This window comes from Centrocercus urophasianus, unplaced genomic scaffold (genome assembly GCF_019232065.1).
Source record: "Centrocercus urophasianus isolate 14NV4802_14NV808 unplaced genomic scaffold, USGS_Curo_1.0 seq_17, whole genome shotgun sequence".
NCBI lineage: Eukaryota > Metazoa > Chordata > Aves > Galliformes > Phasianidae > Centrocercus > Centrocercus urophasianus.
In genome coordinates, this window is record NW_024884722.1 from 13,504,608 (window position 1) to 13,531,094 (window position 26,487).

The 26,487-nt window shown below is 37.5% G+C and overlaps 1 protein-coding gene across 3 annotated transcripts in view; it reads left to right on the top strand.

Moving 5' to 3' along the window:
- The first annotated feature begins 429 nt into the window (after positions 1 to 429).
- The window catches only part of LOC122160220 (adhesion G protein-coupled receptor A3-like), a 252,456-nt gene continuing 226,398 nt past the window's right edge, over positions 430 to 26,487 (top strand). Inside the window, exon 1 of one of the 3 annotated variants that reach the window (XM_042818574.1) lies at positions 430 to 525. In XM_042818574.1, coding sequence (XP_042674508.1) covers positions 500 to 525 — 26 coding nt within the window. In that variant the 5' untranslated portion in view covers positions 430 to 499. Of the gene's footprint in view, positions 526 to 920; positions 1,142 to 6,721; positions 6,821 to 26,487 lie in introns of those variants that run through there. The other 2 variants (XM_042818573.1, XM_042818575.1) reach the window with 2 other exon arrangements.

The following is a 26,487-nucleotide window of genomic DNA, read 5'->3' on the forward strand; positions in this document are numbered from 1 at the left end:
GCCCAACCATCCACCTTCCACCACTGTTGCGCACTAAACTGTGTCCCTTAGTGCCGCATCTAGCCTTGATGCTCCCTGAGCAGCCTATGCCAGTGTCTGAGCACTCTTTTGGAAGAGTCTTCCTAATATCCAACCTGAACATCCCCAATGCAATTGGAGACATTACCTCTCATCCTATCAAGAGTATGTTGAGTTGGAGGCTGACTTTCAGCAAAACGAACCAAGCAAGAAAACTGGGTAGCTTGGAGCTGACGCTGAGAATTGCTATTTGTATCACGTGAAATACTACTGAGGAGCTCCAAAGTCACAGAGAGCCACAGTCAGAATACAAATGCAAACAGAGAAGGCAGCTCATTGACCTGGACGATGGAACAACCTTTGACCACCTACCACACTGCGTTCAGGCAGCGTCAATTGGAGTCGGACAGCAGCTGGGGTGCCGGCTGGAGCCCTGTGCTCCCTCTTAGTCTGTGCTGACCTTTGCCTGTCAGTACTGGTGATGGGAAAGCAAGCTTTCCCACTTAGGTGCGTATGCTGTTTTGCATAGGAGCCAATAGGACAGCTGAGGACTTTCCCCATCAGGGTCCCAACCCACGGCATTTTTCACCGCTTTCCCAACTCCTGGCTGCCCGGGTGCAGCACCCACCCCATCGCTGCGGGCGGACGCGGTGGCGGGAGGAGGGTCCGCCCAGCGCCGCGGCTGCAAGGGCTGCGGCAGGAAAGGAGCGGCGGCTCCTCGCAGGAGGAGGAAGGGGGGGGGGGGGGGGCCCCCGGAGCGGAGCCGGCCGCAGCGAGAGGCGCGGCGGGGCGGGGCGGGGTGGGCGCGGGAGGCGTGGAGGGGAGCGCGCTGCCCGCGGAGCGGCGCGGATCGGCGCGTGCCATGCGCGGCGCGGCGGCCGGGGCTCGCTCGCTGGCTCAGCATGCGTGTGCTGTGCCGCCGCCTCTGCCTGGTGGCCGCCGTGCTGGGGCTGTGCGGGGGCAGCAGGAACTGCCCCGACCTCATCGTGGACCGCTGCCTTTGCGCCGCCGAGCGAGCCAAGGGGCCCGGCCGCCCGGCACTGCGCATCAAAGTGGTCTGCAGCGGAGGCGACTTGGTGGAAACTTTGCAGCCCGCCGTGCTGCCCAACCGCACCGTGTCCCTGTGAGTACGGCCCGCGGGCAGCGCACCTGGCGGCGGGAGGGATGTGGGGCGCGGAGGGACCTCTGGGCGCGTCCGTACCGCTACCGCAGGGCCGACAGAAGCGGCTGCGAGCCCTGCCCGGCTGTTAAAAAGTACGTGCGAGTTTGCCTTTCTTTTTGCTTTTTTTTTTTTTTTTTTTTTTTGTTTGTTTGTTTGGAAACTCTTTTTGGCGTTATGGTCGAGCTGGGGAAGCTGGGCTTCCCCTGCTGTCAATTGCGTGCTGCTGTGTGCAGTGGGTTGAGAAACGTCAGTGCTGGCGACACCGACAGAGCTCGCCGGTACACCTTTATGCTAGTGACACGAAAGTGTCCCAGCATTGAATGAACGATGCTGGCGAACTGTGTGCTGTGAGATGAAGCAGCTTTCCCCTCCTCTCTTCTCTTCTCTAAATGAAGTTTAGGACTTGACATCTCCTCTCTTAGCAATGGTTTGTGTACAACCAATCCAATTGAAACCACCGACTCTCTGACACTGATCCGAGTTGTAACTCGGAATGACTCACAGTTCGGTGCTTTGCTTATTTATTTATTATTTCAAGTCGCTCGGAAATACATGATGCTATTTTGTTGCCTGTTGCATAGACTTGAATAAATGCAGTGTGCTGTTCATGTGCTGGTAGAACTTGTCACTGTATTGCCAAGTGTAGGTGAAAGTAATGTCCCTATAAGGGACCCAAGCAGTAACAGATCTGTGACACTCACCCTTTAGACTGTGCACATTTTCAACAGCTCTTTTACTATTGAATTTATTTCTGTTGACAATTCCTGCTGTGAACATCTCCACTGTTCACTGCATTTTCTTTAAGTCAACACTTTTAGGAGACAACTGGTAAAGATAGTAATTTATAACAGCTGGGGAGCCCGTGCTGTAAATGTGCAGATGTGCTGCGTGTGCTTCAGTTCAGCTCCAGCTCTGACTGCTGAGTGACTTGGTGCTGATTAGCTGTGTGCTGATTGCTCATCCGGGAGGGCTTTGCTTGTTAATGTACAAGATGTAATAACTACACTCCCAGCTAAATTTAATAGACTTTTTTAGAATCGTTTTATGAGACCAATGTAAGTTCTGACCTAGGTGGTAAATTCACTCCTATTTTTGTGGCTTATATAACTGGCTTTATAGTATATACTCCCAAAAGGGTATAAAATGTTGACACAAACTTTTTTTCTCATTGTTGAAAGATCTGCAGAAACTTTTACACTCAGTGCATCTACAAAGGCTTTTGTTCCTAAGCATTGATTTACAGAGTTGAATTTGTTTTTTTTGTTGTTTTTTTTTTTTTGTTTGTTTGTTTTTTTTGTTTTTTGAAGAAGCTTTTCCTTTGACTAAATACCAGTAGATGAATCCAGCTGACCAAAGGATCAACAGAAGTATGTATTCACTGCAATGAAAAGAAACTGAATTGGAAACAAAAGTGAGAAAAGATGGATGGAGGAGGTGGTGCGTGTGAAGTGGTAGGTGGGAGGATTTGCTCACTTGCATCTGTGCATCAGGGTACCAAAAGCAAACATGTTGCTCTTACCCTGAATAAGCACATTCCAGGTGACACTTGTTCAGACTTGTTAGGAGGGCTATTTTTTTAAACTCAACTTGCAGAAAACTGTGACCTGATAAGTGGTTAGCTGTACTTAGCTGGGACAGAACACAGACGCCCTTGGTTTTATTTGTTGGGTTTGACTCAGAGAAGTACGCAATACATTGTGTCACCTAAATGTATGGTCTTTCTCTTACTGCCTCAGTTTTTTTCTTCCTCAAAAGCAAATTTAAAGCTGAGTCTTGAAGATAAAAAGGAAAAAGTTAGAATCTGAGTTAGAGATGCAATAATTTTCAGTAGTTGGAACATACAGATGACAAGTTGATTGAATATGTCAAAGATTTTCCAGGAGAAGCTGTTTTTGATGAATGGAATTACACTTGTGAGATTTGGCCAGCTGAAAATAATGATAAAAAGCTCAAATAGCACCGCTCTTAGATTTGTTTTTGTAGCTGCATGGAAGACTTAAGCAAAAGAGAATACAGCAGTAGACACTGCCTATTTCCATTCAGTTTTATGGGCCCACAGAGAGAAAGAGAACTTTAACATATGGAGCATAACCTTTTGGATTGCTTTAAAAATTAAGAAATATAGAGGTGAATAAAGGAATGCACGTTCAGATACAGCAACCCTTTTAAGAAACAGTGTAATGAATAGTAATTTTTTTGGCAGATTATGTCATCTTCATATATATCATATAGGGATGTTAATTCTCTAGCACTGTTTCTTTTGGAAGGGAAAGTTAAAGCCAAACTTAACTGCTCTGCAAAGATGTCATAGGAATTAACTCTGTTGCATCTCTTCGGTCATTAAGAGATGAAGTTGTAGTTCTTTAAGTTTTCATTTACATGCTTGGTAATGTTGCTTGCCAGCAAATTTAGGAAGTTATGACTTGTTATTGTAATGATTTTTTTCACCCAGCTGATCACGGACCTCAGCCAAGCTCAGTGATTCTGGCACTTTATGGCATGTATGCACCAAAAGCACTGCAGAAAGTACTTCTGGAATTTTGTAGACAGTGGCTTGACTTAACATAAACTAGCATGAAGTCACCGGAGAAAAGCATATTCTTGACCAGTTGGGACCAATTATTTCTAGTGGGGAAGTACATGTAGTTTCTTGGAAATCAGATATATCAGATGAATACTAGAGCCATTCAGTGCTGCCTGAGTGCTTCAGTGCTACAGCACAACACTACAATTAAAATATAAGCTGATACAGGAACTATTCCTACCCTTTGATTTATATTAAAAAAGAAAAAAAACAACACAAAGAGGCTTGTTCTGTGCTCTCTGTTTTACTGGCTTTCTTTAGTATTTTACTTCTCTGGAAATGGGATTCAAGTACTTGATCTGGATTGAAAGGAAAAAAAAAACAGCTGTATCTTCACAAAGTATTTGTGTGTGTTTTCTTAAAAGGAATTCTAAACTGTATTGATTTGCAAGAGGTATTTTTATGCCTTGTACATCAATGAGAGGGTAGAAGATAGGAGTTTCTTTTCTTGATTTCCATGGAGAATTTTGTTGTGGCCTCGCAAAATTATGGGAGCTCCCCAGATTCCTCTCAGTGGGTGTGGACCCAACAAGGAAGGATCGTATCCCTCCATGGTAATAGTTTTCTCAGACGCAACTGCCTGTCTGAATACATGGGAATTCTTACAATGAACCAATACTTTAGAAATTATTATTTTTGAATCGTGTGAGTGGGTTGTTAAAGTGTAGTACTAGAGAAAATGAATGACTGCATTTTTTTTTCCTTTTCTGTTCTAATGAAAATGTTAGGTTTACATTTTTGACTGAGTTGCTGAAGCTGGGGCTCTGCAGAATAAGATGATAAGACCAAGTTTGCCACTTTGTTTGCAGTGCAGGAGTGCTATAATTTGAAATTACAGGGAATAGCAGTTAGGTTTTGTTCTGCGTTATTCCACTTACATAGGATGCTATACCTGTAGGTTACTTACTAGCTGTACTTTTTTCTTTTATTTTCCTATCGAATGGTGCCAAGGAGTTTAACCTTATAGTTCTTAGAAGTTCCCATTTCATTACAGTTCTTGATATAGCTTAGTATATATTTTGAAGTTACAAAGGTTGTCAGTTTCTCGTAGCAACATTACTTTATTTTCCCTCTTTCCCAATTCCAAAGGAAGTCTAACATATTTGGGAGAGTGGTTTTTTTACAAATTTTGCCCAGAGATATGCCTGGGCACATCTGTTGTTTTAAATGTCATTGTAGACATGAAAAAAATTACGGTATTGTATGGTCATAGCAGCTCTTCTATATGACTCTTCTCGTTTATGTCTATGTGTCTGTATTTTTGATTGTGAGGTTGTCTCGAACTCCTCAGATTCTCAATTTCAGAATGGGGCTACGTGACTCCAGTGGAAACCCATAGGCACAATCCGTACAGCAGGCATATTTCCATCCTCAGATTGCTTTCCAAACATTAGCAAGCCTTCTGAAAGCAACATTCACCCCGCTTTTCTGCCCCCAAATTACTTTTATGTCACATTCATTTATGTTATGTATATTGCTATTTATTCTATCTTATTATGTTACTGTATATTTTCCATGTCCAGTCCTGAGTTTTACACTTCTATTTTACTTCAGCTTAGGATACATAAATATGATTCAGTTAATGTAAGCATCTTACTGTAAAAATATATCTAAAAAATGTTTTTTTGTCCCTAAGAGCTTAGACTTTAAGCTAGCCAAGGCAAACAAAGCAAGAATTGAGGGAAGAATGAACAAAAAATATTATTCATTAGTTTTATCTCCCCATCTTAAAACTTGATTTTTTTTTTTTTTTTTTAGTGCTGTAAGATCTCGCGTATTGTTGCTGGTTTCCAAATAACTGGATTCATAAAGAATGTAGGGTAGTTCTCATTGTAAAGGTTTCCACAGACTTTTTCACCTTAGTTAACTTCCTGTGTTCACTCAAAGTGCCAGAAAAAAAAAAAAAAATACAAAAACCAAGTTTCCTGCTCCATTATTGATGGATCTATACATATTTATGCATGCTTTCTCCAAAAGCTCTTAGAAAACAAAGTCAGTTTCTTGTGAAATAAATTCCTATCATAAAGTAAATTGATGCAGAAGGCATGGAAGGTCTGAGAGGAATGCTTGGGAAAGGCAAAACTAAGATAAAAGAAAAACAGTAGAGAAGATAAGTCTTTAGATATTAGTCTAAATTTCCTTGATGGTTCAACTGGAGTGGCCACAAAATACCATAACTGAAAATGCTAATTTTTCTTCATGTTATTTCTGATGAGAGGATGTCTGGGTTCAAATTCTGTTGTCTGTGTGTCAGAACCATGAAGGACTCTGGCCATTTCCAAATTACGACTTACTGTTAGTGAAGCCAATCCATGGGTATTAGTGGAAATTGTAACAAGAGATGAGGGCAAAAAGGTTCTGCTTAGGCAAACAGAGCTTTATTTATAAATGATGTTCAAAATTCTATAAAGGCTGAAGTTCTTTCCCTTTTGATTAGATCATAAATATCATAAATTGAAAAAAATGCCACATATCTTTCTGGAGCTTTGAGTTCTCAAGGTAACTTCCTCTGAGGAAAACTGTGAGGAGGAAAGTGGTGAGAATTTTTGGAAGCAGATAAAGTTATTTGCTGGTATTAAATGGTTTGTTAATTTGGTAATTTAATGTAGAAATACAGTTCTTTTTTTGCTGCATGCTGGGAAATTTGCAGTATCTTACACTTAGTTTCATTCCAGAGATATAAATAAACTGCTGAGATAGACAGGAGGATAGCAGTGTATGTGTGTATTAAGTGTATATGCGATAGCTACTGAGAAGTCTTAAATGAAGTTGGGGTTTTATGATATGGTATAATTTGGTTAGCTACTGACCACTTTTGCCTGAAGCAGGGAGAGATTTAACACGTCACTGCCTTTCTTTTCTTCTTTTTTTTTGTCAGCTACCCTAATATTCATAAAATCCACTTAGTTTTAATGATTAGAAGGTGTGTGCAACAGCATCTTGCTTTTGAAATGCAGATACTCTCATCTGATGTGATGGCCTGGGAGAGAGAGATGTACGGATGTGGAATTTCCCATTATTGGAAGCTGTATGAGTTGCTGCCCCTTGGGACCTAGGTACTGTCAGCCCTTAAAGTGGGCAGCTCTTTAGATATGATTGTATAGTGCTTCTTTTTTATTTTTTCTTTCTTTCTCTTTTTTCTTTTTTCTTTATCTTTTTTCTTTTTTCTTTTTCCTTTTTCTTTTTTCTCTTTTTTCTTTTTCTTTTTTCCTTTTCTTTTTTTTCCTTTTTTCTTTTTCTTTTTTTTTCTTTTTTCTTTTTTTTTCTTCCTCTTCCTCTTCCTCTTCCTCTTCCTTTTTCTTCATCTCTCTCTCTCTCTTTCTCTCTCTCTTCCTCTTTTTTCATAGTTTTAGTTTAAGAAGAAAAAATGAAATATTTCCACACTCCACATAATCCACCCCTAAGTTCCTCACTTTTGTCTCTACTCCTGCTTTTGCAGTACAGACGTAAATCTGTAAGTTCAAGGGCAGTCTGTCTTTACTGAGGCAGAGACTGGGTTCTAACATCCTGTAGGAAACTTGTGTGTATATGCATGTGTTTATATATATATATATATACACACACACAGAAAAAAAAGAAGCTTACACACTTCCTTCATGGACGTGAGAGTAAGAATTTTGTGCCAGCTTGAATTTCACTGCTTTATTAATATCTATCAAAAATTTATAATTGTGCTCTTTTTTTTTTTTGAGTTTGAAGAAAATAGATTTCTAAGCTTCCTCCCTTTCCATCTTCGACATAGGTTGTAAAAAAACATTACAGCTTCAAAAGCGTGCAGGAGAATGAAAAGGTTGGGTGTGTGCTGCATTAATTGGCTCTGATTAACTCTGGTCAGTTGCAAGTTTGCTGTCTGGTTCTGGACTTCCCAAGTCTAAATTGGCTAAAAACACTGTGTTGTTTATAATACTAATATTTTTTCCATTTACTTTGGAAATTACGTAATACAGAGAAAGTTCAGGCTCAGTTCTTATTTTTGTGGCAGCATGCCATTCTTCACCCTTCTCTTAAAATCATTTCCAACTGTGTTTTCATGCCTGGGACTGATTTGGGAGTACTCTGAAGGTACATTCAGTCATATGAAAACTGCTTTTGCATTTTCTGTTATAGTCTTACAGCCTTGTTGACAGTTTCTTTTCTGTTCTTAGTCAGATATAATCTTATCCGAAACAGCAGTATGTCAAATGTATAAACTGTTCTGCCAATGAAGTAAACACCCAGTGGTTTATGGGTATTACACTCATAGACCTATTAATCTTCACAAAAACCTGAGAGTTATTTTCCAGATCATATGGAATTGGGATTTGCTGAGAGCTGTGCATAAGTGAGCAAATTCTTTTAAGCTTGTGTTTTAAACCTTCCTTTGGTAAATGGCTGTCTTTTGAAATGGTTGGTAATAAAATGTAGAGGTAGAAAGGCACTGGCATGCAAGTTCAGTGTACGTTCTGGAGTATTTGCAGAACACACAATGAAGTTCAAGGGATTTTCTACGTTAGTAAGGTATCATAGTTCTTGAGTAACTTGATTAGTTAAGGCCTCCAAATTAGTAACAATTACGATTTTCCTAGTTTATTTCAGAAATACGGCGATTTCTTCCTTCTAATAACAATCCAGGTGGTGTCTCTTCATAAAACTCTCATTTTTATGTTACGATGTAGATTACCCCAGAAAGTGTATTGGTGCACATTTTATAGATAAACCTTTGCCTTTCAAATCTAGACTTTTATGTAACTTGAGTAAAGGACAAACACAATCACGGATGGAAAATAAAGTTAGCAGTAACAAAACAGGCCTGGAAAATTTGAAGAAAAGGACAGATTTAAGGAAAAAAATCAAACAATTCACATTTCAATATAGAGTAATTTCCCAGGCAACAGTTGCTTGGATATCTGCACTTCATCATGGTATCAACTTCTGTGAGAGCAGAGGGAAGGGAGAAAAGCATAACCTGTGTGTTTAGAATTTTATCAGTACAGTTTTATAGAAACTTCAAAGGGAGTATACTGTAATGTTAGGAAAGGCTCCTCGAAGGGAGTGTGCTGACAACCTGGTGCAACAAGAAACTTACTGGCAGTGAAGAAAATACTCATTGCCAATATTGAGGAATCAAACTGACCAGCGCTTCTAAGTAATGTGTATTTGCATGCTACAGTGCATCCTGGTTAATTCTCTTTGTCTTCCATGGGACATTCTGTATGCACGGAGCCATTTCCCATTAGTCTCAGAACCTTCTAATTCTGGACTTTGCTTCTATTATTACTCTTTCATTGATATTTACTGCAATTTTTTCTCTTACCTGCACCTTTTTATTCAACACTGATGTGAAATATACACTACCCTTTGCTATAAATGCATGTAAAAAAATCAAAAACAAAACTGAACTATACCTGTCTCCCTCATCAGCTCTCCTCTTGGTGTTCTTAATGCTCCATTCTCACTTTCCCATATGCACTCATTTCTTTTGCACTTTCACTGGTGTGTGCTGCTGTTTCTAGCTCACAGTCTCCATCTCTTCTCTGGTCTTTCATGACTTTCCAGATCTTTCTAAAACCCTCCATTACATCTTCCCTCGTTACCTTTGGTCCTTGACTCACTTTATCCGTTTCTTCTGAACTTACTGACTGGAACTGAAATGAGTGAGGATATGGGTCCTCAGAGAGATCTGACTTAAGCCCTGGAGTTCAGCACTGCCTGGAATTGGGGCCAGGCAGATGGAGTTGATCCTATTACACAACTTTCAAAGAAGAAAAATGTAAGGAGGCAGAACAAAATAGAGTTTATCATTAGAACTGCAGCCAGCAGCATAGAGAAGTCTGAATGTGGTTGTGTCAAGCAGTGTTTTTATATTAAACTGCAGCCCATGTTGCTGACAGTTGGAGGGAAATGTCTTGATGGTCAGATTTGCTTCACAACCCTAGAATTGTATATTGCTTAGAAGGGAAGAGGAGAAGTCTAATTTCTAGTTTTCTCTACCCTTTGTGACAGCGCTCAAGCAATATTGCAACCATCCTTCCAAAACTGTGAAATGTGTATAACACAAGTAATTATAGTGATATAAGATGAAATCTTGACATGTGCTGTTATTCTTGTTGCAGTTCTTGAGCCAGAAAACTAAACTTTTCAATATGTAGGCAAATCTAAACTTATGGGACTGCATTCCTTTCTCCTGCGATATAGCTAGCATTATTCACATGTGAAGTTTATCGTATAGCTCCATCTTAAATTAGAACATGTTAATGAATTGTTCTCAGCAATGGCTGTAGCAGTTGACAAATCCCTACTCATTTTGCAAAAGCCATGACTTCCCATCCACATTAAGGATGGGATGCAGGAAAGGTGCACGGTCAAAATACATGAGCTTTCACTGCTCAGAAATGGATGGTCATTCCTGCAAACTTCACTCCTTGTCCAGGTCCATGACTGACACTGCTCTATTAAATAAGTCTTTAAAAAAAAAACCACCATGTTTTCATGGCAATAAAACAATACATGACATTCCATCTGTAATAAATGTCATCATTCAAGACTTATTTTTTGTTAGACATTCATTTTGCAGATTGGATGTACCAACTTGTCATCATAACATTTATTTATTGCAGGAGGCCCTGATTAGGTATCTCATCTGTAGCAAGGTAAATATATGTAAGTAGGGAAGGACAGGATTTTGTCATATTATGCTTCAGGTACCTCTTCGAAGTACAATACTGTGATTGTTTAACAAAATTTGGATTACATGGTGCTCAGAAAATGGAGTCAATCTGTGGGAGTTGCGACACCAGGTATTCACGTAGCTGTTAAACCACCGGTGCATGTAAGAAGAATTTCTGCCGTTTTTTCTCTGCATTTGGTAACAATAAGCTTTCAAAGTTAATCAGCCTATAAGATAAACATTTTTTACAATAAGGATGATGAGGAACTAGAGCAGGTTGCCCAGAGTGGTGGTGGATGCCCCTCCTTGGAGGCACTCAAGGTCAGTTTGATGGGAATCTGAGTACCTGATGGAACCATAGGTTCCCTGTTCCTTGTAGGGGATGTGGGTTAGGTGGTTTTTCAGGGTCCCTTCCAACTCAAATGATTCTATGATTCTGATTTTTTTTGAGAGAAATTTTGAGTGAGAAAATAAATCCACTCACTGATATTGGGAAGCCATCTGGAAGGGTAATTTTAATATACATTTTGTTTCTCTTGGTTGGTATTTCCTTTGTTTTCCTTTCATTTCTTCAGATGCTTATAGGGTCACATTAAATTTTCAGGATTTTAGGATCTATTTTTGTATACCTGAGGAAAAGTGGAGGCGGGCAGTTTTAGAGATATAAATATGAGAAAATGAAGTTATGTCAGTCATAGATACTTGACATTTGTTTTATTTATTAGTACAATTGAATGTGTACTAAATGAATGCTATTTGCTGTCTGCATAAAATAAAGACTGACCTGGAATAGCTTCCTCATGAAGGTGTAGCAGATATTAGAGAGGCAATGCTTTTAGCTTAAACAGAAAAAAGAAACAATGAGATCTGCTTAAAAAGGGATGGTAATTTTTCACATGCTTCTCTTTGTCTTTATTTCCTCAATGAAAGGATGAATACTGAAATTCCTCACATTTGAAATGTGGAAAAAGCCCACAAAGAAATGTCATTTGTTGTTGTTGAAAATTCGTAATTCACTCAACTTTTTGCAAAATTACTTGTTATATATAACAGTGTAAAGAGTCAACAATATGAATTCACAAACCAAAGAATAACCACAAGTGCTAAATTAATGTAATAAATTCTAATTCTCTGAATATACAGCAAATGAATTTATTGCTTTAGATTACTTCATGCTTATCGATTGTCATTGTAAACCTTTCTCTACTTAACTATTCTTCCTGAAACAATTCTTATTAATTAATTTGTGCCTATATTTAATAACTAGTCCATTAATACATTTTCCCATAATGTGGTCTTCAAAACAATGTGACATAGTCAGCAATTTACTCTCTAACTACAACATCATTTTTATTTTTTTTTTTAAATAGATAAGACAGCAGTTCTTGGTAATTGAACTAAGTGATTTCAAAAGAAACTGCCCTCCATATTTTTTCAAGTATTGTTAATAAGAGTAAGGAAATTGACTGCTTCAGTGACCCTAAATGCTTTTAAATTTTTGGGTTTTTTTTTTTTTTTTTTTTTTTTGTATGTACCTTTGAACAATTGAGGACATTACTTCCATATCTTTATTACAGTTATTTGGTTATAAAGATATTTGGTAATGAAGAGGGATTAGATGCCAAACCCAAGTTTGGAATAGATTAGAGCAAATAATTTTTTAATGCTGGCTTTCTAGATAGCTTTAGCTGAGGCAGTGCAATTGTTTTAAACAAATAAAATCCCTTAAGTAATCATTTATTAAATAGCTCTGAAGTCAGGGGGTTGGGTTTTTTTTTTGTTGTTGTTGTTGTTTTCTTTTTTCTTTTTCATTTCTCCCTTTTTTGAAAGTAGCTATCAAAATGGTGGTACTGAACTATTTCTTGAGTCAGTGTTTCCATTTCACTAGTTAGTCTGTAAGGTTTTTCAGTTTGTTGCTGTTTTTCAAATTGTAACAGCTAAGAAAGCTTCTGTACACTGAAGAACTGGATGGCTTTCCCATCTATTTTTTTTTTTTTTTTCAATTGCTGCTCTGCTGTTTTGCTCAAATTTTCAGTTCTTAAGTCTATAAAAATATAATACCTGGACACTAAAAATATTTAAATTTCTGCAGCTTTTCATTTGCTGCAGTCTGGATGTTTGATAAAAACTTGTGAGTAGCTGTCTGGACAATACCACAGCCATGTAGCCTGGTATCCTATCCCTGTTGCATTTAGAAGCCTGGTGCATAGAGTAGTGTAGCACTGCAGCTTTTCCCATAAGGACTTTCCCGTTTCCAGCCCATCTTGGAGATGTAGTTCATGTGTGTTTAATTTACCAAAATGGATTGTTCTATTGTGTGGTCCAGTGCTCTTCTGAATCCTTCCCAGATCTGCATTCGTAGCATCTCATGGCAAGAAGTGCTGCGGCTTAGCTGCGTGCTGGTAATGAATGACCTCCTTCTGTTTATGTCTGAGTTTGGAGAGTTCAAAACTCTTTCCTTGGGATTTGTTTCTGCCAGAGCTGACATGGTTATCAAACTCAGGAAAGTGGGCCATGTTCACTCTTTAAGTGGAGAGGCCATCTCCATGCTTTTCTGGTTGTCCTTTCACTTATCGTTCATCACTGTCAGTAAGCTGAAAGGCAAGGAGGTGATGAAGTTTCAAGAAATAAAATTAATTTGTACTATTAATAGTATTATTTCTTTTATGTAATTAACATTGAGGTTAACTTTGTGAAGAGTGGTGATAAAACTTTTTCTCTTATAAGAAAAGTCATTACATTTAACTCAACCCATGGGGAAATGCACTGGTATTGTAGAGGAAAAAAAAAAAAAAGGAAGCCCTATAAGCTCTATTCCAGCTTTTTACATTTTGGATTAATGAAAAATGAACAAAAGCTTAAAGCCAGATTTCTCATTGGTTGGCCTAGTTTTTCTTGGCAGATTGATAGATTTTCCTTTTTCCCTCTGTATTCCTTAAAAATAAGCGAATCTTTACTTTTTCTTGTACACTGAGGCATTTTGTGCTTTGTTTAGTTATTGGTTCTGTGGAAAGGAAAGAGAGAAGGTATGATTTAGAGAAAAACTATTAAACCACAGTAAGAGCATGCCTGTGAAAATAGGAGTTGGAGTACGTACGTGATTTTAAAAGGTACAGAGCACTGTTGGATTGGTCTTGTTTTTTTCCATCTCAACTAAAATCTTTTTTGTTGGTATTGATGGTAGCAATTTATTTGTACAGAAAGACCCCAGCATGTTGTTTCTGCTAGTTGCTGCTTCAGTCATGTTAAGTTTTAGTTTTCTATGTGAGTCATTTAGATCACAGCTTTATGATTAATAGTATGCTAATAATGACTTAGAGATTTTATTACTGACTGGTGACAGTGTATTAATCTGACTGCAAAGAAATGGTTAAAAGAAACTGAAATTGGAGAGGTTCCTGTTTAGTGGCTGAACTTTTGGAACCAGAGGGGAAACAAAGATAAAATTATTGACAACATTATTTGAAATTGGTTTATTCTTCTTAGCGGATCTAGAAAAATAGCCTTTTTGGATGCCACCTTCCTTGAGATAGCCTTTCTGTGTTGTCCTTGTGCATGGGGACTCGATAGTCCTTGCAAGTTCCTTCCAACTTGGGGTATTTGTGACTTCCACGATCAGCTGTTTTGTGTAGGTTGGCTACAAAACCTGTTTTTCATCCATGTCTCTGGTCACAGAGCAAGCTGCTACTATCCCTCCTTTCAGCTGTTTCAGTGTTAGTTTGTTCTGCATTGTTTTGCTGATTTCCTGCCATACTGATGACTTCTTCATTTATAGTTGTGTTGTTTTCTAACTGGTTAATTATGGGAATCGCTTTCCAGGAACTGGTCAGCATGAAAGTCCTCTTCCTGGGCTTTTCTAGGAAAATTTTTGCCTCTTTGAGGTTGCCTAGACTCTGCCAAATTGACCATGAAAGGGGAAATAATTAAACGCAGAGATGCAATATGCATAAACACCATCAATTGGATTGGCGCTTTTTGCAAAAGAGAACTTGGATCACTTCTTCACTGTATTGATCCGTGTGAATAGTTTGAAGATTTACAGACCTCATGGAGGAGATACTACTCAGTCATCAGAGATGGATATGATCTGCTGAGCAATTTTTCTCTGTCTGGACAAGTGTGTCCATTGCTCATAGTCAAAGGCTGTCCTGAAGCTGCAGAGGATGCAGCTCTGACTGAGGATGTGGTTATGGGGAAGGCATTGCTTGCTTTATTCTACAGATTGCTTTTTTTTGACTGTTTGGGCACTGTAAGGTAATAGAGATTATTCTGCAGGGAAAAAAAAACAGTATTGATCACTAAGGAAATAATTTTTTTATGTTAGTTAGTTTGTACGTAAAAGAATGAGGATGCAAGGAAGGGTTTGGAATGTGAATTGGTGTCTGGAATGTGTGAATAATTCCATTAGCTATCTAGTCTTTTTTTGTCCTTCATTTTTTTCTGTGATTGAGACCAAGATTCTGATAACAGCAAGATGAATGTCAGTACTGATGAATGATAGATGAAAAGGGGCACGTAGCACCTTCTAACTTATGTACTGGTTGACTCTGAACTTAGTTCTCTGAAAGCTCAGCAGTAGTCAACATAAGTAACAAGAGAAAACATCTTGTTCTCCCTGTGTAAGAGCAGAATTATGCATCTGCATCTCAGATGCTGTGTACTTCCATGTCAAACAACGTACAGCAGGACAAGATAAGGTACAGAAAATGGGCTTTAAATGTGCAGAGGTATGGAATGATGAATAGCTGAGAGAGTTTTATCCTAAAAACCATGGATAGTATATTAAAAGTTAATAGAGAAGATTACTCAGATTTAAAAAAAAAAAAATTTTTTTAAGGTTTTACATATTATAGGACTGAAGCAGCAACAAATAATTGGATTGGAGTTTCTAAGAATTAAAATTTTTTTTTCATGCCTTGTGTATGTTACCTGCAGGGCTTTTTTCTTTAGTTCTTACCTTTATGAATGTTCTCTTGACTGCTATCAAAGACAGGACAGTGATCTAAACAGACTTCTGTCTGACCTGCTCCCGATGGCTTGATGCTGTTCAGAGCATTTATTCATGATCCAGATGGAAAATGTAAAATCCTCAGAAGACAGTCTGCAGGAATGATTATATCCTGGGGCAGTTCTGTGGAGTAACCAGGATCACTTGGCAAGCGGGACTCAATAGATCAATGTTCATTTTTACATGGCCAAGAACACTGTCAGATATCCAGAACAAAGAAAGTAGTTTGTACTTGCACATTCCAGAAAGCTGTTCCAAAATTGTGTCACTGAAAAGCAGTTAATTATAATGGTCCATAATCAGTTCAACATCTGTTCCTGGTGTGATATTATTACATGAGGACTGATAGTACTGCCCTGGATCCAAAAGCAGGGAATGAAAATCAGAGTTAAGGAGTCAGTATTACCTTTGTTTGCCACTACTGGGGGGGAAAAAAAAAAAAAAAAAAAAAAAAAGAGTACTAAATAGAGTTGTTAAAATATATTTTGAGCTTTCAAGCTTAATTTAAAGAATAGAAAACACATGTTGTATACTTAAATCTCTTCTCATAAGTTTCTTTAACTTGTTTCAGATTAAAAAGTTTTTTGATCATGTCCCCTAGGTGTTTACAAAGAAGAAAGATGTCCGATCTCAAAATAATTTTATTTGGAAAATAAATGAGAGACTCACTGAGAGTGCAAATTGAATGTGTTCAGTGTAGGAACGCAAGATAAAATGTAGGTGAGAATGAGTAACCTTTGGAAGACATGGGAGGAAGTATCCATCACGACTCCTTTCTTAATTTAAGACTGGATATTGTAAAAACTCAACAAGAAACTGAGCTTTTGATACACTTTTTACTAGGAGAGGTTCTTTTGAATTAAATGACTGGTCTCTTCTGCGTGTTATATGTTATTTGAGTCTTTTAGGGGTAGGGCACAGAATTACCAAGAGAATGCATGCTTTTCTGAAGGGGAGAAGCTGCTGATATATTTGTATAGTAGTGAATGTGTGACTCATACATTTTGTTTAGTACAGAAGTAGAATTGCTGTAGTACCAAAATAATTGTTTGTTGACTGTGCAGTAGTACACTGTGTATTTGGAAATACTCAGCACTGGAAAGTTTCCAGGTGTCATCTGCATGCCACTGACAAATGTGTTCACCAGGTGTACTTCATCTGTGAGTATTTATGCTTTGAATTTTTCATAATACTATGACTCTACTTTAACTCTTGAGATGTCAAATCCACTGGTTGTAATGACGTCTATTTTGTTATTGTTACCCAATTATTTGAATTCCCAGTCAAATTTCACCCTCATTGTTTACCTTCAAAATATTGACAGCAAAGAGGAAGCCAATAAGTGTGCTAGCATAAAAAGCTGCAGTTTAAAAATAATCAGTGTGTTTGTATGCTTCTGCAATTAACTGTGTATCTGTTTTCCCTGTCTGTTGCTGCCATGAAGATTTTTTACTTGGTGGTGAGTATGGGTAAAAAAAGATGCTACTAAAAACCATTATAGCTTTAAGTTACTTCATAGCAGCTTTATTGCAGAGATGAAAGTCGCAAAGAACTTAGTGATTTGAATATTACTATCTTTTGATCTTTAAGTTTCTCATTAAGTTTAATGTTTCAATAGTGACTATTTTTAAAGTGCTCCCCTGTACCCTACAATTTTTTTTTTTTTTTTTTTAAAGTAATTTCTGTAATTTGGCAATGTTTCTCTCCTGTACTAGGAAGTGTGACCTTTCAGCCACACTGAAAAGATTTCCTCCTGGTCTTTTCTAAAAATTTTTAGACTTCATACAGAAATTAAAGTAGTGTCCTATATAGTATGCTATAATTTCAAAAGGTGGGCTAAAAACATTAGACTTCTGCTCTTTTCACATTGTATTCAATCAAGTCTGCAGTTAGCTGGAAAACAGAGGAGTCTTATGTGGAAATCATGTAATTTATTTACTGATTGAAATGACAACTGTTTGGAAGAGTGTATTATTCACCCTGAAGACTCACTGGTAAAGCTTTATGTTATCTAGAATTATTTTTTGTATTATTTATGGATAGTAGATTGTGCAACAGGTATAGAGTATACGTTATATTATAATGTAACTGTAACCTAAAGGAGTAATCTGAGGTATTATTAGAGGAAAAGGAAGAATCTTCAAGCTGGCAATTTGTTAATCACAAATGCTTTCTGGACAATTGCTTCATTTTTTAAAGTAATTTGGAGGGGGATTTGTAATGCAGCTTTCAGCTTTCTGCTGTGTAGAGCATCCCCATAATTCATTTGGAACCTTTTGCAAGTTGTGTTTATGCTTTAAAAACAAAAACAAACAAACAAAAAAAACCACCACTAACAAAAGAAACTTATCTTAAATCTCTGGATACCAGCAAACTTTTTTCTCTTCTGTAACTTCTGTGTCTGTCTTTTCCCAGGCAATGTGCAAACTATTATAGAAATATTCAAGAATGAACTCCTTTGCCAGAATTCAGTAGCAGGATCTTGAAACATTTTTATGGCATTCATGCTGCAGGCATTAAGGGAAGCTGCTTGTTCCCTGCATGTGTTCAGGGCTCTTCACTTCATCCAGGTTGTCTCTGGAGTATTAGGCTGGGATCGGATCTGCTGTTGGTGCAATGATTGTTGTCTATTTCTGTAGAATTTTCACAGAAAAGTCTCTTCTCAGCCACACCACATTAATGGTACTGCTAATGAAGTCTGGATGTGACAGTTCTATGGTACCATATGTATGATCAGTAATTGCTAGTCTTATTTAATACGATACATATTTACACAGGATTTTGATGGAGTATATAGTCAAAAGTCATTGTCAGTAAATCCTTATGGCAACCAAATGGAGAAAATACAAACCTACGATAGCAGGTGGTACTTGAGTAACAAAATTTCTATTATGAGAATTTCTAATACGATAAAAAAAGGTATTGAATGACTTAAAACATGGGTTTTTGTCTAAATTCAATTCTTGCCATGACACATGAATAGTACCATGTTTTATTTAGGTGTTTAAATCATAGGCCTGGTGAGAGTGATAACTTCATGTTATCACAGGACTTATGGTGAGAACACTGAGTGCAGAACAAGTTCTCTGTCCTTTCAAGGTGAATAAAATCTTATTTTATTTTTATGAATATAGAAAGGGGAAATCTCATATTATTCTGACACATATACGTCAATACAGATTTTTGTGAAAGATGATAGCCCAGTACTTGCTTCATTTTAATCATACAACTGAGAGATGAATTCCTATTTTCTGTGGTGAGAAATCAGTTGTATGTAATTGGTTGAGTATTCAAAGTCAAGATCAATTTTTTTTTGTTCTGAATAATCCTCATTGTTTTGCTATTCCTAATGGTACTCAAAATACAAGTTTTAAGGTATCCAGAAGAAACATTTTGCCAAGTCTGTGACAAAAAATGCAATATTGCAGCAGTTGTTTTCTGACTAGAGTACTGTGGTTGACGTAATCTCTCATCTGGTCTAGAGCTAAATGTATGCCAATTTTATCTGTAATATTTGTTGTTCTGGGTGTGCAGTAAAAAACAATTTAAAATCAGTTTGGATTTATGGTAAAATGACTTTTGGAATCTAAGTCCATGCTGTACTATGATAGCTCAATCTATCACCTTCATACTAACATTACTGTGTCTAGATGTGGAGTTCTTAGTTTAGTAGAGATGTGGATGTGTTGGAACATGTCCAGAGGGGGACAATAAAAATGGTCCAGGGGATGGAGCATCTTCCCTACAAGGACAGGCTGAGAGAGCTGGGGCTTTTCAGCCTGGAGAAGAGAAGGCTCCAGGGAGACCTGAGAGCAGTATCTAAAGAGTGACTATCAGAAAGAAGTGGACAGATGCTTTAGTGGGATCTATTGTGGCAGGACAAGGGGAAATAGTTTCTAATGAACAGAGGATGGATTTAGATTGGATATAAAGAAGTTTTTTACGAAAGGGTGGACTGGCATTGGCATGGGCTGCTCAGAGAGGTGATAGGTACCCTGCCCCTGGAGACATTCAAGGTCAAGGTGGATGGAGCTCAGAGCACCTGATGGAGTTGTAGGTCCCCCCTGTAGAGGGGGAGCTGGACCAGAGGTTCTTTAAGGGTCTCTTCCTACTCAAATGATTCTAAGGTTATATAGTAAAGTTTTCAGAAGTGAAAGTCAGTGTTTAGGAGCATTAAAAAAAACAACTCCAAATACCCTACTTAGTCAGGCCATTGGTCCTCTAGGCAAATATTCTCTAAATCCTGTTATTTTGAAAAGTATGAATTTAGGTTCCAATATTATTATTTTGTGAAGATATAGAGGGGAGAAAGAGAAAAATGAGAGGGAGAAGTGTTGATGCAGAGCTTGTAGGAAAGTCATAAACTGCTAAATGTCATACAGATTCGGATTAATATTGTCAATGTAGTGAAATACTTTCCTTCAAGTAGGTTATGGATACTTCTCTAGCTGCAGAGGAAAGGCTCAATTATTCATCTGCACTTCCTTTCAGTCGTATTGTGTTTTCACATCTATCTACTGTCTTATTGTTGTTTTCTTTCTTTTCATTACAGTCTTGCAAAGAAGAGATATTAGACTGGATTTCTTGAAAGTATTGTAAGAGAAATGGCCAGATAATTTATTCTCTTTATGCCTAAGAAGTCACAGATAAGATGGCAGTAGCATATTCTGTAATGGCAAAAATGGGAGACGAAGTACTTTAAGGGAGGTCTGTTGTCACAGTTTTTTGGTGTTTCCAAGAAGTTCCTGCCAAGCATGGAAGCTCAGTAATATGCAAGTGGATTAATTGAGTATCTGCTATGCTTAATTCTGCCTGGATTTTAATCTGATATCCTCAGGAAAAGGAGAGGTGAGGGTGGTGGTGAACAAAAGGAAATACTTCCTTGACCTCACCACTGCATAAAATATAAAAGCTGCTGTGATGAAGCTTGAGGGAAAGAAGGTACAGCACTTTAATCTGTTTAGAAATTTGGCCTGAGAGAGAGAGAATACTGTCTGTCCACCCGGGATTACCCAGCAAGGATGGCAGTGAACAGGAGTGAGGTGTCTGTGCAGTGCTGGCCTCACTGCAGTGCTGTGGAAGTAGCTGGTGCTCAGGACTGGATATCCCTCCTATGGAGGTTTCAATTGTCACTTCATGATAGTGAGTGCTGCTGTAGAATTCTGTTACTCATATTTTGGGTGTAAGGCGGAGTGTGTTTGTATTTAATTTCAGACTAGCTCTTGTCTAATCTCACAGAATGAATGCTCCTTACCTTTCCTTATGCAAGGCATTAGGTGCATTCCTGGAACAGAGCCTGAACTTGATTTCACCTGCAAGAAATCCCATCTGTGTGCTCTGAGGCTGTTCTGTACTGCAAACTGAAGCAAAGAAGTAGGGATAAGCAGGAGGAGGTTGCCTTTAAACTGTGCTTGTGTCCTGAACTAAAACAACAGTGAAGGCAACCAGATGTGGCAAGAAAAGTCTCCTCAAATCCTCCTCAGATCAGGCTCCCAAGGCTCCATCCAACCTGAACACGAGCACCTCCGGAGATGAGGCATCCACAGCTTCTTTGGGCAACGTGGAACTAGCTGTATCTTCAAAATGCTTCACATACCTTAGTATTATTATTTCCTATTACTTCAGCTGATGAACAATAATTAAATTAAAAGGCTGAGCACAAAGGGCACAGTCAGAAATGGTGAGAAAAAAGACTGGTTAAACACAGCTGTTACTGAAGCCCGCTGAGGTGCTTCTGAATTTAACACTTAGTGGATTCATAGGACAGATTGATTTATATTAGCTTGATTTACCACAGTGAGTTTTAACTGTAACATCATGTTATATCAGATACAAGATACATGAAGTTTTTGAACTGACACATGTAGGTTAAACATCCTCCTGTTGAAAAAATGATTGTAACCAGTGTTATGTCACCAGAGTTTTCAATTCCTGTGCGACTGCAGGTCAGAATTCAGAGCTTAGGGATTGTCCTGGCTTGTGTTTGAACCTTTGGCAGGGTATCAGACTTGACTTTCAAAAGTCACTGTTGCCTCTCAAGTGTTGCTGGGAGGGCACTGCTGAAATAAGCCCTTTACTTTTAAGGTCATGTGTTCCAAATGGATGATCTTTTATATAAACACACTCATTTTTTAGTTAATACATTATGATTTTTGTGTGAAGTTTCCTTAGCGGGGAAGGGTAGCAGGCATATTTTTCTGTTTCTGAAGGAATCTGTGAAATTCAGGTTGGATATTAGGAATAATTTCTTCTCAGAAAGAGTGATGATGATCTGGAATGGGCTGCCCAGGGGTAGTGGAGTCATTATCCCTGGAGGTGTTCAAGAAATATGTAGATGTTGCATTTAGTGGCATGGTGGTGATGGGTTGGTGGTTGGACTGGGTGGTCTTAGTGATCTTCCCAGCCTTAAAGATTCTGTGAAGATAGTAGGAAATTACTTCCCACCTCCTTATTCTTTTCTTCTGAAGTGCTTTCAGTTTAAAGTTCTGGTGTGCTTCCACATGGTCTTGCACTGCAGCTGGAACCAATCGGTGCAAGTCCAGCCTACTTTCTGCAGCAGTCAGCCTAAATATAAAACTGTCAACCACAGATAACTGTGTTGCTATCACTGTGTTGATGTTGCTATAAACTGGGGCTTTCCAGATATATTAGGAATCAAACTGAGTTTGATATGGAAAGTATCTGTTGTATTCTGGTGGTTGCTTGCATCTCAGGTCTTCCAAACGTCTGTATAAAAACTGCTTCTCATCTTAGGCCCTGCTGCTGATAATCCTTCCAAATGTCATCCCAGAGCTGCACAATTTGATTCACAATTTTCTTTCCTTTTGCTTGTCTCTCATCCCGGAGGCTTTTCTCAAGACCCGGCCTAAAAGTATCGGGGCAGCACGGTGCCTGCTGTGGCCTGAAGGTTTCACCTCTTGTTTGCAGTTTCCCTTTTCATAGGTTGTGCAGTGAGAGAAAGAAGTGACAAGGTTTGCACAGTGACTCAAAATTGTGCCTTTTTGGGAGAAGTTCATGTGCTTGCCAGCCAGTCATTCTTGTGTTATATTCAGTAACTGGGGGGAAATCATGATTTATTGGTAATCTATCATGAAAATCTATAGGATTTCTCAAATAAGCTGAGAAGTAGGAGGGGATTGCTTTATTTAATCACCATGGTTCTGCCTCAGTTGTTTCATTCCATGAATAAGATGCTTGGTACAAGTTATTCAGTAGACTTTAAAGATAATGCAGGAGAATTAAGCCATCAAATACATGCTAATTGTAGAAAGAATATTTTGAAAATCTGGAGACGAGAAAAAAAATTTACCAAAAGGAATCCAACAATTCCAATGTATTAACCTTCAAAGAAGTATTTCAAGCAGAAGCATAAAGATATAAGAAACCCACTGGATGCTGGTAATTCAAAATCATCTTAAATTTTATTCTGATAAGGTTATAAGAACATGGATGTTGACTGCCTATGTTAGGAGGGAAAAGGATGAAGTGAAGAATATGTTCTAAAATACTTTAGTGATAGGACTGCTTCTTAACACAAAGGAGTCATTATGTATCATATATTATTTTTGAAAATTTTATTAGGTGTTTTTACATTGAAGTCTGATACGGTAAAAAGTGAGTTTTTTTAATTTTTATTTCTTGAGATATAAGAGGATAGTGTCAAAAAGCAGTATTTTACTGGATAAAGAAATATTGTTCTTGATAGACAAGGATTGCAAGACTTGTTCTATGCTTGTTTTCTTTCAGCTCTGGTCACGTTTTGTACTTCTGTTTACTCCTCACTGATAAAAAAAGATCACTATTAACCTGTTAGACACTCCCACATTTAAAAACAAATTAATAATAATTTTAAATATGCATATTTAAACTACTTTATATCCAAATTTGGGAATATAATAATATTTCTGTTTATTAAAAAAAAACACCAAAAACAAACAAAAAAGCAGGTTTCCATTAAAGTAGTTCTACTTAATCAATGAACTAGGAAAGATAAAGCTTCAGTTTTTCTTTTACATGCTGCACTACTGTTTTGGAGTTCTGACAAAACAAAACAAAACACTTAATGAATTTTTACACTCTGACTGATTATTCTACTTACTGCACTTCAAATCTCCTTTATTTTTTCTAAACACAAATGAATCTGAAAAAACTCAGTGCTCTGAACTTCAGAGAATGATTAGCAACATAATCTCCAGTAAGCAAAGAGTAATTAACATGGATGCAACAGAATAAAAAGTGAACAAGTTAATTGAAAGGATATAATGAGCACTAAGCTTAAGAACACTAAGACAGATTTTAATAAAATTGGAGAGGAGGTGAAGTTAAGAAAGTAAAATTGAAGTATGGCACAAATATTGTTTATGAAAACATCATTATATAAAAAAAAATTTCCTTTTGCTATATATACTAAAAGAATAACTAAAAAGAAAAGTTCAACAGTCTGAGACAAATTTCTTTGATTGAAATAGAAATGCCTAAGTGAAGCAGCAAAGTTATTTAACCTGAAAAACAAGTTTAAAATGGGTCAGATGATCTAATACTTATATAAGCTATATTCAAATTCAGGGGGCACAATTTGTCAAAGCAAGAAATATGATGATTTAAAAGGAAATTTAGAAAAGGAAATGTACAATGAGAAAAATCTGTCTACACTAGAGTAGATTAGAAGGGCTAAAGGCTTACATTAATCAATGCTACGGATTTATAACCTTACTGAGCACAGAATTTAAACAATGTGGAGTTTCTTTCATTCCTTTGAAGCGTGCAGTACCTTGTGCAGTCAGAAACAGGGTTATCAATGTATGATAAAATTAATCAACCAGTCAGATAATTTCTATATTTTCGTGTTGTTATTAACAAAAGCAATCAGAAATGTATTTCAAATGGTAGGAAAGTGCAAGAAAACCTTGATGAATGCTGATAAATGTAGTTACCATATGCGGCTATATTTGGTTTGATAATTTGCTAAATGTTGATGCATTAAACAAACGTCATATCCTTTTCATTGATTGGTGTTTGCCAGCTTCTGTTTTAATATAGCATATGCTCAGAACAATATATGCAGGGCAATATTTATTTTTATTTTTTGTAGGTTCAGGTCGGCTGCACATTTTGTTATTCTACTTTTTCCTTCCATCCACTTCCCTTAAGTCAGGAACCATAGCTTCCTGTAATGTGGTTTTCAGATATTCTCTAAGGAAATTGAATTTCTAGATTCAAAAGCTTCCCATCTCAAGTTTAAGAGCTCTTCATGAAAACATATTTATGAAACTATATAGCTTAAGAAAAGTTTAATCAGTCTTATGAAAGTTCTTTCTCTTTAAACATAGTATGAAAGCTGAAGGAATTTAAAGATAAAGGCACATTGTTGAAGGTTAGAAAACCGTCTTGAAGGTTCATAATAACACCGTAGGATTTAGGAATTTAAATTCCTTTTATTGCAGAATCAAAACCACCCCTAAGCATATAAAATACTTTGCCTAGTTTGCAGATTTAACATTCCAAGGCAGTACGGCCAAGAGCTCTGCTTTTATTTTGAACTTATGGAAGTATTAGAATCGTGGTAGCTTTCTCTGAGGGGGCAGAGTGAATGTTGTAAAGAACCAAGTCCAGTCGGAATCCAAGCTTAGTGTTTTTTTTTTGTTTGTTTGTTTTGTTTTTTTAAGTTATGCTTCATGTTAGAAAGTAAGATATTGGAATTTTCAGTTGTTTAAGTGGTAATTCATTTGGGAATGAAGGAGGCCAGTGGTGGCATACAGCTAATTTTTGCTGTTTTTTCTTCCTGAAACAGGGCAGTTACAAAATTATGTGATGCAAACAGAGCAACAAGAAATAGCACTCATCATATATGTGCCTTGGGCCCATACAGCTTATAAAATGTTCTAGCAAGCTTAAAGAAATATAAATGAGATATACAAGAAATAATAGCACGTGCACTGTGCAAGCTTGTCAATATGGACTCAGTCTTTTAAGTCACATTCAAGCTAAATAAGAAGTCTGTTAATCTTATTCTTGCATACCTCTTGAAGCCCACAGTCATTTTGTATATATTTTTAAAAAATTATGTAATAAATTGCTACCTAAAGTGTGTAACTGCTGACTAGTCAGTGGTTAGTTGATGATTTACAGATGGGAGTGAGATGATCGAGATTGTAGGCCAAGGAACTTTTTATAGTTCTGGAATATCATTTGTATAAAATTACAACCGTGGATGCTTTAGAAGGAGGGAGATTAAGTAGTTAAAGTGAATTACCTCTTGTTTGGTTACTTATCCAAAATCCATTATTCAAGTATGGGGAACACTGCGGAAAGTGCTGGGGGATTCATTGAAATTTCACTTTTTCAAGCAGAAAGGAATACTGAAATCTAAGAAATGTGAGAAAGTAATAGAAAGTGAATTCACTTTTGTCACTACAGTCATCTCCCATCCAGCACCAGTTAAATATTTGCTACAGTTGCTTGCCCATTACGCAAGGATGCTGTGCAGTTTGCTCTGTCTTTTCCTACTTCCCTCTTCTGGTTCTGTTTATGGACCAGAATCTCACTTCCACACCTGTACTTTAGGTGGTGTGAGGTTGCTGCTCAACTGAGGAAGGGTAGAGCTTTTTCTGATAATTTCTAAGGTAAATATGTAGATACTCTATTGATAAAAATGGCTACTCACCAAGAATGCTCTGCCTCCTTGCAGAATTCTTGTTGGTGAAAAGTTGCTTAAGAATGTGACAATGATGTATAAACGAACCTAGATTTCAGAGCAACTTGTCTAGTTACTTGGGACTTTTCAAATGAATAACTGTGAGAGACTCAGATATTTAATCAGTATAATTCAATATGGGTGAAAGTAGCATGCTCAAGAACAGAGTAATTTTAGTTGTAGTTCTTAAGTCTCTTTTAAAATGATTATTTTGAGTCACATAGGTACAAAAGCAGAAATAACACCTGAGATAGTAGAGGCATCTTAAAGTGAAAAATAGCAAAGTACAATGTACAGAGTATCCCTAGAATTGTTCATTTACATTCACAAGCAAGGGAATGGTACAACTTGACTTGCAAGTTGACTAACAAGTAAA